The sequence below is a fragment of the Excalfactoria chinensis genome, chromosome 2, assembly GCF_039878825.1.
Source record: "Excalfactoria chinensis isolate bCotChi1 chromosome 2, bCotChi1.hap2, whole genome shotgun sequence".
Lineage (NCBI taxonomy): Eukaryota > Metazoa > Chordata > Aves > Galliformes > Phasianidae > Excalfactoria > Excalfactoria chinensis.
The window spans coordinates 101,405,928-101,417,534 of record NC_092826.1 but is presented as its reverse complement, the minus strand read 5'-3'; the positions used below and the strand labels follow the sequence as shown (position 1 = coordinate 101,417,534).

General features: G+C 37.8%; 1 protein-coding gene across 1 annotated transcript in view; it reads left to right on the top strand.

Annotated features, from left to right (window-relative positions):
• Positions 1-510: 510 nt before the first annotated feature.
• Positions 511-11,607, top strand: part of VWDE (von Willebrand factor D and EGF domains) — a 37,977-nt gene continuing 26,880 nt past the window's right edge. The window contains 6 exon segments of the mRNA XM_072328119.1: positions 511-586; positions 4,633-4,817; positions 6,996-7,227; positions 8,964-9,029; positions 9,344-9,603; positions 11,056-11,145. Of these exon segments, the coding sequence (XP_072184220.1) occupies positions 511-586; positions 4,633-4,817; positions 6,996-7,227; positions 8,964-9,029; positions 9,344-9,603; positions 11,056-11,145 (909 nt within the window).

Below are 11,607 nucleotides of genomic sequence, written 5' to 3'. Positions count from 1 at the left end.
AGTGCCTGCACAGCCAGGAGATTACCAAGAAAAATACCAAAAAACTTAACAAACTTTAAACACTGAGCTCTGTGCCAGACATTTCCAAAGAGAAGCTCCTACCAGCAAGACTTGAAACTTGGCTGCTTGAAGTCATGGGCTTCATCCTGAGTGAATGGTGCCCAACACAGGAGTCTGGAGTTATGAAGGACCATTACAAAGCGCTCTTGGTGACCTAAGGAAATGATCACAGCATCAAGAGCAAATAATTAGAAACTGGCTCATTTCCAGTGTTTAACAGCACATTAGAAGACAGATAGAGCTCTGCGTTGGAGGAGATGACACTGACCAGCTCCACGAGACCCTTACCAGAACCACGGAGCACAGCAACCCCAGCGCTGCCCGGCCGGGGCCGGCATGGAGGCGGGCTGAGGGCCGGGACCCCCGAGGACCCCCGAGGGAGGGGCAATATTAAGGAGGGGGTGGGAGGCCGTGTCCGTCAGAGCCACGACGGCAGCGGAGTGGTGGGCGATGCCGGGGGGTGCCCGCCTGTGGCTGTGCGCGGCTGTGCTGGGCTGCCTGTCGGCGGCGAGGCCCCGCCGGAGAGGTAAGCAGGTCGGGGGGGGTACATGGCCAAGAGGGAGCGCTGGGTCGGTGGATGCACCGCATGCACAGCGCAGGGAGAGCAGAGAAATAAAACAGCCCTTACACGATCCCCTCTGCAGCTCTTATATAGTTCTTATATGTATTTATAAATTGTTATGCAACTACTTACAAACTTTACGAAGCAGCCCCTGAGGTATAGAAATGAGTGGTGAAAAGTGTTTTGACACCCTTTCTGATAATGCTGTATCAATGTGTGCATGCTTACTGTTTCCTTCACTGTTCTTTGAGCAGGAGTATTTCTGTTCCTCTGCACAGCAGAACTCTCATTGCTAAAATGTCTGTAATCATGTTTTTCTTATGTTTCTCATCCAGACCAAGGGTATGCTTGTGGTAGTTACACTTATTTTTATATTTCACTTTAAAAATGTTACCCTAAATAAGTATTTCAGGATGAATTCTTTTGAAAAGTCACTTCCTTTCTAATTGAATATTTTGTTGAAGTTTAAATCCACAAATGTTTGAGCTCCCCTCTGTTAAAAACAGACTAAACTCTGATTTATGCTGTGGGATGCAGATATACTACTTCCTTTAGTAGTAGATGCAAGAGAAAGGTTGCTCAGAGTGTGCACAGAGAATCACAGAATACCCTGAGATGGAAGAGACCATGAGGGTCATCGAGTCCAACTCCTATTGATTGTGTTTATTCATTTGTATCCTGGCCTTTGGAGAGCAGAATATACAAGCAGCACCTGAAGAGCTGTGGCACTGGCCTCTGCTCAGCAGAACTGCCTGGGTGCCAGTGCCCTTATTTGATTCACACCAAACAGCCCCCAAGAATTCCCTTGCTCAGGCCCAGCCCTGAGAGCAGGTGTAAACCAAGTATCAGCCTTTCCCTCAGTGCTTCGTAGGTAGTCACAGATAGTAGATGGGCTTGAATTGGAAGGGACCTTAATGATCACCCAGTTCCAATCCCCCTGCCATGGGCAGGTTTGCGACCCACCAGATCAGGCTGCCCAGGGCCCTGTCTAGTCTGGCCTTGAACACTGCTGGGGGTGGGACATCCACAACTTCTCCAGGCAACCTGTGCCAGAGCTTCGCCACCTTCTGAATAAAGAATTTCATCCTAACAACTAAAGTAAATCTCCCCTCTGTTAGTTTACAGCTGTTTTCCCCTCATGCTTATAAGCCTTCCTTGATTACTGTAAGGCTGCAGTGGGGTTCTCCACAGGGCCTTCTCCAAGCTAAATAAGCTAGCACCCTCAGCCTTTCTTTGTAGGAGAGGTGCTCCAATCCTCTGATCATCTTAGTGTCCCTCCACTGGACCCACTCCAACAGTTTCCATATCCTGCCTGTGCTGGGGGCCCTAGGCCTGGGCGCAGTACTGCAAATGGGGCCTCACAAGAGCTGAGTAGAGGGGGAAAATCACCTCCCTCTCCATGCTGGCCGCCTCTCTTTTGGTGCAGTCCAGGATACAGTTGGCTTTCTGGGCTGCAATTGCGCACTCCTGGCTCATGTCAATCTTTTCATCTACCAGGACCTCAAAGACCTGCCAAGAACACTCAGCCTGGTGTCCTGCCTAAAATGTTAAATTCTGTGTCTAGATTGTGATTAGAAGACAGTGCTTCAGAATCAGCTGCCACTGTCACTTCAGAGATTTAATCTCTGTCTCTCAAAAATACTTGCATTATTATCTATTCAGACAGATAACTGGAAAAATCTATCCAATATGGAAAGCAACTGGGAAAATCTCAGAATAATCCAATGTAACACAGTGTGAAGTCCAGGACCAAACAGCAGAGATGCATTAACTAAAACAATACATTAGAGTTGAGATTTTATTTACAACTCAGGATTTCACAACTCAGGACTGAATTTAATAATGAGGACTCCATCTTTCAATTGAGAACCAGCTCTCCTCTTAAATGTCTGTGATATGAGTGGGTCTGGTCTACAGGGGTTACTTTCTCGCAGTAAAAATAACATTGTTATTTTTTGTATTTATGTGCCCATAAATACAAGAGTTGTAATTGCATCTGCTCTTGGTAGAGTTAGGCAGCACAGCAGTTATACACTCAGATAGGAATATTTTAGTCTGTATTACTGATGATGGCAGCTATTTTCAGTTGTTTTGCAGAGAGGGTGAGGAAATAAAAAAAGAAGGAAAAGCAATGAAGCAGTGCTAGACGACATGAGATTTCAAAAGGAATAGCTATGGAAATACTGGCATACTTCTCAAAAGGGAGAAAAATATATGAAGAGCTGTGTGACATTTTAAAGTGATGTGCATAATAATAAAAAACGTTTAATTTGATCTTTAGTAAGATTTATAACCCTATTACAAGTAAGTACGGTCAGCTGTTTTAGAGATCTATCAAACGATGATCTAATTAAACTGCAGAGGAAAAAAAATAAAGACTTGTCTCATGTCTAGCTTGATTTATTAATGGAAGACATAAGAGATATTAATTGTTTCAGGAGTGTTTCAGTTACAGGAAAGAAAACTAATGAGGGTGCTGTATGGAAGGTAGAATTCCAATAAAAAATAGAAGACAGGAAGAAACTTTCACCATGGTTCGTAAACTGCTTGAGCTGAAGCTTGCTTGGAAAAACACTTCAATAACACACATGACTGACCTTTGATTCTTCAAGGGCTTTTCTTCAAATTCCAGTGAGGGATAAATTCTCAATAAGGTCAACTTGTAGGGACATGAATTGCCTACAGGCTACGACAAGCAACTCAGAAGCGCAGTGGTGGCACAGTCAATCACATTGACTTCCATCTGCCCTTAGAGGGTAGAAGATAAAGCTATTGTTACCTGCTTGGGTAGCCTAAAGCCATATCAGATTAAATCTTTAGTCTTTGAAAGTCTATAGGAACCTCATACTGTGCGTGAAAGAAATGAGATCTGTTGTTTAGCTAGGGCATCTTCTACATTCAGAGGGGGATATTATTTGATTTAGAAACTGTCTTAAAATTGTGGTTATCTGAACAGTGATATGAAACAATATGCAATAGCGCATCTAGTGCAATTTGAACCAGAATATTTTTCTGATCAGTGGCACATTAAGACTGTGCAAAACATGGGACAAATATAAAAAGCCCTGGGTGTGAGAACATGAGAAATAGAATAATAATATTCAAAATGTAATATTATGCAGCTTTACTTACAGCTGAATGTTTTTAGTTCATCCCTAGTTTGACTTCCCAAACATATTTCTGAGCAAGAATGACCATTACAATTATGTTACTTGTAAAAGCACCATTAGCTGGAACTTCTATTGTCACTATCTTTGGAAGGAATAATCTGATTCCAAAGACTGATCTTACAAAATGTAGGGTTCAGTTCTATTTCTGAAAGAGTCTGCATTTTTTTAGAAAGTTGCTACAACTTCTACAGATTCTGATCCCTGATTTTACCTACCAGCCATTTTGAGGTTATTTTGAGGCCTGAAGTTCACTTAGATGTTCAAAAATCTGTTTGTTGATTGTATTTAGTGCATGCCAATCAATCTATGATTAAGTATCTATCAAATTCCATACTTTTACTATAATCTGCTTTTATACATGCAGGCTGTATGTAACTTTAGTATCCATGCATTTGAGGACATTCTTCATTTAATACAAATGAACCCTGTGAAGTGTTAGCCTATTTGCAAAAGGAAGACCCTTGAACAGACCTTTCTCATCTTTAAGTAAGATTTTGTTCCTCTCATGCCATCTTTCTTCAGGTTGTTAGGTTTCATAACCATCAAAAAAGCAAAATCCAGAAAGAAAGTGCACACTGTTTGAATTATAAATATTTAACATGCATATTTATTTTTCATTTATTGTCCACTTAAACAAGGGAATATTACTATGTGACAAATTTATTAGAGTGCTAACATCGTTATTTGTTGATATTAAGTTTGCACAATGGTGCTCTGTAAAAGTGATCTTGTAGCATACCACCCTATCTTCATATTGCCTGGTCAAAAAAAAAAAACCCAAACACCCTTAATATGGAACATGTCTGTTAAGCACTTCATTTTAATGCTCTTGCTTTACAGCGCTTGAATGCCATCCTGGTGGACATCAGATCCTGCAGAGCCCTTACCGAAGTGTTGATTTTGATTCATCCCACCTCCAGCAGTCAGCTATTCAGGATTTAATATGCGACCATTCCCTAGCACCAGGATGGTATCGCTTTATGATTTTTGATAAGCCTGCTGAGATGCCAACCAAGTGTGTGGAGGTATTATTGCACCTTGTTTGTTTGTGAAGAATATACAAGAATATACATAAAAAATAATTACAGTTATGGAGACTAATGTGAAAAAATGTCTCTGAATGAGACTATATTAAAATATGTGAATTGGGCAATAAAATTTATGTGTTGAAAAATATTATACTGAATGGATAATGACAAAGAATAACTCATGTAGCTTTTAAAGCACTCAAAAACTGTTGTTTTAGTCTCTTCTAAAGGTGATTTTCTCAGTGCAACATAGCAGGGATGTCCTGTTTTAAAGCTGCAGCTGTGTGATTGGCAGTCTGCTCCTGAAGCTACATGCAAGCATAGAAGACATATGATCCCAGTAATTACGGAGCTTTTAAAGTGATCATTTTAGAGGGAAGAGATTACTCCTAAAACGACCGGAACTAACAGACCTAACTGCTAATTAGTTTCCTTGTCATCTGCAAGTCCCCTGAGATTCAAGAACTACTTAGAACATGTAGTGCTCTAGACTTGTGATGCTTAATTTTGGAACTATTTCAACATCTTTTTAGCTGTTGCTTTTAAAAGAGATCTGTCTCTGTAGCCTCCTATTTGAAAACATTTCCTTGTTTAAAAGAAGTGTCACTGTGTGTCATTAGGATGCTTTATCCTGTGATTGTATACCGAATTGAAGTTGCCTGGGCTCCATCTCTTTAAAACAAACAAACAAAAAACAATTAACAACAACAACAAAAAAATAAAATAAATTAAAAAAATTAAAAAAATGCAAAAGAAAGTACAAAAATTACACTTAGTGTAGGACTGTATTGCAGAGACTGCTATTATGTAGGCTGCTATGCTGAAAAAGCTTGAGCAAAGTGTGCTTCCTGAAGGACTTTTTCAGTTATATTTATTTAATAGGAATAAATTAACTTAATAGTAGTATTCCTCTCAACACAGACACTTCTTCACAGAGAATAAGCATGATAAAGCTGGGGAAAAAACTGTTTCTTAGAACACAGGGTAGTCCAGCAAGATAACCCAGGGGAGTTTTGAAAATCTCAGCTGCTCTCTGTGCTTAGTAAATATGTGATCAAAACTGGCTGCCATCCATATATAGAAGAGTCCAAGTAATTACAGTTGGCAAGAGATTGATTTGAATATTATTCAGCAAATGAAATTTGTGCCCTGATATCTACTCCTTTGTAACTGTTAGGACAAACAAGGCCATTAGTTTGAAATAATCAAAATCAAAACATTAAAACTGAACTAAAATGGATATCTTGTTTAGGAAGTTTCCTTCTTGTATGTGTTTTATAGCTATACTTAATCCTTGTCAAAGTTTTGGGCTCTGCTTAAACAATACATCATCCTTCTCATACATTCTGTCTGCCCAGTGGATTAATAGAGGGCCCACATGTTCTAAATGTCCAGCCTTTGGCTTGCCCGAGTTGTGCTGTGTGAAGAGGAATTTTCTTAGGCCACAAATAAAATATATAATATAGTTAATGTATGTAAATAATAAATTTCTTTTTTAAAATATATTTTTACTGAAGTCATAAGAAAAGCAACAGAAACATAAAACAAGTAGATTGGACAAAAATATGCTCAGGATTAAGAAAAAAGTGTACTTTTGAGGTGAATAATTGCTAAGTGAGCATGCAGTAGTATTTAGATTTCAGACGAAGAGGTATAAAGACAACATGATCTTGTTTTACTGCCTGGGCTGTTTTGAGCTACATGGCAGCTTCCCTAATCTGAAGATGTCAAATAGCCACATTGGTGTCAGGAGGACTGAGGGCTACTCAGCAGCACTGTTCTCTTCACACATTACCAAAAGAACACTGAGCAAGACTTTTGTATGGGAGAGAGGGAGCACCAGCTTTTCTTCATCACCCATGTTGTTGGCATTTGAACCACACACCTTGTGAAGTGCTGTACTTCATAAACAAATTTATGGTTGCAGAAGTTGTGGCTCCTGTTTAAGTTCTTCAGGCACTAAATTGTATTCTGCATATAGGAAGAGATTTCATGACAGTCATGTGAGGACTTAAATCTCTTTTATGTGTATTTGTATTCAGATTTGAGGATGTTAGAAAGCAAGCTCTCAGTTATACCATCTGAACTTTGCTAAAAGCTAATGCAAGAATATTAGGATTAAGTATATATGTACATCATTAACTGTTTTCTGGCATTTTTTCTCTGATGCTTCAGATGAATCACTGTGGTACTCAAGCCCCTGTCTGGTTGTCTCTGAAAGAGTCAGAATCCATGCCTCGTCCTGGTGAGATCAAGCAGTTCACAGCCTGTGCAACATGGAAGTTTTTCTTCAGCACTTCCAAAGACTGTTGCCTTTTTCGAATCCCTGTCAGCGTGAGGAACTGTGGAGATTTCTTTGTTTACTTACTACAACCCACACAAGGATGCATGGGTTATTGTGCAGAAGGTGAGAAATATGTACTCTGACTCATTTAAGAGCATATATTTATTAGTAAACGTGTTTTTCAACTGAACATCAGCAAAACTATTTCTTTCATTTTAACCTTCTTAAAAAGAAGTCTGATACATCTTCAGATGTCTAACATATCACCAGATGTTCTCTGGTGTTTGATTGTCATGACTGTCATGAAAATGTAGACTGCCTACGTTTGTGTATATTGCCATTACCGAATGTCCGTAGTGCTATGTGTAAGCATAAATTCTGTTTAATAAACTGAACAAAATATATACATATACATCAGTTATTGTTTATTTTCATTAGGAATATTTTTTTTTTTCACAATTTCTTCTAAAGAATTTACAGATATTGTTAGTGACAAGTCCATGTAGTAGGAGATTCTTATCAGTTCCTGTAACACACTGCCAGTGAAAATACTTGCAATACTTTTATGCACAATATATTGTCTTGTTCTAAGTCATGCTCTCTATTACCAACTGCTTGCAAAATCTTAATAGCAGAACTGCTGGTATTTTTTATGGTGCTTTATCGCCCATCATTATCCCTTTGGAATCGAGTGTTAAGTAATTCTCCAAGAAGTAACTGGTAGAAGAAAAAAAGAAGCCAGAAATAGGACATTTCAGAATGCAAGTGGCTGAAGCCACAAAGAAATCCTGCAGAACGTGACTTCGCATTTGCTTTGGGTGATGCATTCATGAAAAGAAAGAGAATAAAAATGATGGACAGCAGGCTAGCAAATTTTTACTGCTTGAAGACCAAACAGGGAAGAAATAAAACTCTGGGTTGGCTCTGGTGACTACCCTTAACTCTGAGGCCATTTATTTAGGATGAAATTTTTCATACCAAGTGTTCTGTATTTTTGTGGTGCTTTTTATATCTAGGTTACCATATGTACTGTGTTTCCCCTTTAACACTTGATAGCTGTGAACATTTAATGGAGATTTTCAAGCAGTCATTCCAGTGGAATACTAAAGCACAGAACACCAAAATCTGCTTTAACTTCTTTCAAATGAGCAAGATTTTCAGTTTTGCTGCTTTTAACTTAAATTCTTTCTATTCCTGTACAAAATATACTGATATCTTCATGCTTAATCAAAGTTCCACTTCTGGTGGTTGTTTTGTTTATTTGGATGATGTTCAAAGTAGCAAACAATAACAGTACGCACATATAGATGTTGCTGATTCCCATGTTGGAAAGACATTTTTTTTTCCTTCTGAGTCTGCACTGACTTTTACCATCTAATAAATAAATTAATGTAATTTAAATAATAATATAATTTAATAATAATTTAAATAAGTTAATAAATAAGCATTCAGATTTGCGTTCTGAGAGGAAAAAGTATACATTTGAGAGAATAGCTTAATTTCTTTTTGTTCATTAGTAACATCTCTAGGTATCTGCTTTGTGCATCTGCATTAAAGATACAGTGGCAGTGGTAAAATGTTCTGTACTCTTGCTCTTAGATGCAGTCACTCAACTTGTGTTTTCTGCCTTATGGTTTAGTACTGACTGCTACTGTAATTGTATATGAATCAGATCACAACATTTTTTTTCTGCTTTGGTAGATTACACTTCCATTAGCATTTTTTAATATTTGATGGTATTTTTCTTGTTATTGTTGTTGATTTTTTAATTTTTTTTAACATGGGGGCAATATTTTAAGAGCACTGGTATAGGAATAGAGTGTAAGTGTGTAAATATATGAGTTGGGAACAGTTTATAGTTGTTGCGGATGCAAAGCCACAGACCTGTGATCCCAAAGGGATGGAAATTTGAGGCATCTGCAGCAGTAGGTATTTTCTTCTGACTTTTTTTTTTTTTTTTTAAGATTTTCATTTACATCCATGACCCAGTAGTGCCATCTTTTTTCCTCTTCAACACCTTTGTATAGTCTAGAATATAATCACTTTTACTCATTTTAATCATGAATGCAATATACATGTTTTCTCTGATTCTCTAAACATATACTTTAGATTTCCATACATCAAGAGAGGTAAATTTTATTATAAGAGTTTTAATTGATAAAGTATATGTGAATGTTATTTTATCCAGTGTTGTTTTTGCACAGAATAAAAAGCACAACAGACATTTTTGTTTAACTAGGTAAGGTTGCTCCTTCAACATCTTCATCTGTGTCGCCACCACTACCAACCATTCCTGAGGTTGCAGCAGAGTTGATCAAAGGGAGTATTTACCTAAGGTGTACCTTTGGCATTCCTTTTGCAAACAGCTCAGTTGGATTCAATGTGACTTGGTCGAGACTTTCTCCTGAAGGCATCAAAGAAGAACTGAGACATGAGACGACGGTTCATACATTCTCACTCTTAGAGTTAGATGGGATAAACATCAGTCTTGGAGAAAGAGTATGTCAAAAATTATTATAATCTCTTCTTATAGCTGTTTTGTCTAAAGGCATAATATTTCATAAATGCTCAGAAGATATTAACAGTTGTTAGAGATGGATTTGCTGTATAATTTCTCTTGGCAGAAATGTACTGCCACTAGTTTTCATTAACATCAACACTGCCCCTACAAATGTGGAAATGTCATAGAATATGTCAGTAATTATCATTGCTATTAGTGTTTTGACACTGTCTCAGTACACTATACCATGCCTCCAACAGATGTTTAATCAAGTTGAATTATTTTCACTTTCTACTAGAATTTTCCTGATATTGTAAATTGAGAGGATTTGGAATGCAACGATCTTAAGTGAGTGGCAAAATGAGTTGTGAGAAACTGTGCTGTTGATTCAGCAGATAGATTTCTCAGAATCAATAATGAACCATTGCTTGATGACTTTGTATCATGGATCAGATATAAATAGTTTGATCTCTACCATCAAATTGCAAATTTCATGGGCAGCAGAATGAATATGTATGTTCACCTGGTAACATTCTGAAAAGTTAAAGCACGGGAAAGTCAATAAGCTTTCACGTGTATATATCAAAATACAGTTAAGCTTTTCTGGCTGAAATGAAAAGCAAATAAGCATGTAGCGCGTGTATTAATACCCAAATGAGTAGTGTTTTTCCAAGCTGTTTTATGCTGATAGGGCAATGGGGTTCAAGTAAAAAGCAGACCGTCTGAATGGTTTACCAGACAATAGTAATTACTAATCCTCAAGTATCCTTTGGATCATTTGTGAATAGTAGTGTTAGGTCAGTGACAGTCAAAAGAAAAGACACAGTTATAAATTATTGCTGTTGTGATTGTTTGTCTCAAAAATTGCATGTGCGGTCATGACATCTCAAAAAAGGATACAGCAAAACAAACAAAACAAACAAAAACAGCATCAAAAACAGTATTTAGCAGCATGGAGCTGGTTCAGTGTAGGGAAATTACAATAAGCTTAGCCTGAAAAAGATAATTCAGGCTCATAACACTGGGAAAAAATTACAGTGAGGAGAGAAGAAGGGGTGATAATTGTTTTGTGTAATCTATGACTGAACGGGTGTTCAACAAAATTAAAAGGCAACAAACATAGAACCAACAAAAAGAAGTAAAAAATAAGAAAGTGAAGAATGCATGTTGACAATATATCATGATGTGCAGAAATGCTCCAGAGGCAATTAGTTAAATCTGTGGAAATTCAGGTGCTTGTTAAATGTGATGATTTGTATGCCAGGAAGGGATCTTGGAATATTGATCTAATTCGGTCAATTAAACAGCATCATTCACAGTTGGTAACTTTGGACTCAGACAGAAGCTTGGGCTTAACAAGTTCATCAAGCTGATACATTATGGCTGAGTTTTATATTCACATGATCACTTCTTATCAAAAACATATTGTACTGTGTTGATTTTTTCTACAGGTCTACTGTAGCAGTTCTGCTTTCTTCATGGAGAAGCCAAGCATACAGAGCAGTCCAGTTGAGAGCAAGGAATTTTTTGCTGGCATTAAGGTCATTTGAACAGAAAACAATGTTTTACTTTTTTGTAGCAGGAGTCTTTCTGAGTATCAGTTCAGCGGATATGTAACTATTCATGCATTTTCTTTGGGTATGCTAGAACATTTATATGAGTTGATAGTTTGAACATGTATGTAATTATTGTATGTTCCACTCTGATGAGACAAAAGCAAGTGAATCATATTAGCCACAGTAGATAGCAAGTCCCTCGACTATAGGGAACTCAAAATATATTATTGATTTTACAAAGCATGTTGTTAGCAGTAGTGAACTCAGATTGGTCAAATAGTGGAAAAAACAAACATGTTTCTATGTTTCCCTTGAGATACAGAAAGACTGAATCAACAGCTTCTGCAAGCTACAACAACCCAGTAAAAGCCTTCACCTCCAGCAGCTAAAGTAGACTCCAGTACACCCTCTGTATTTGTAAACTAACCAGGGCCATGGCTCAGACTT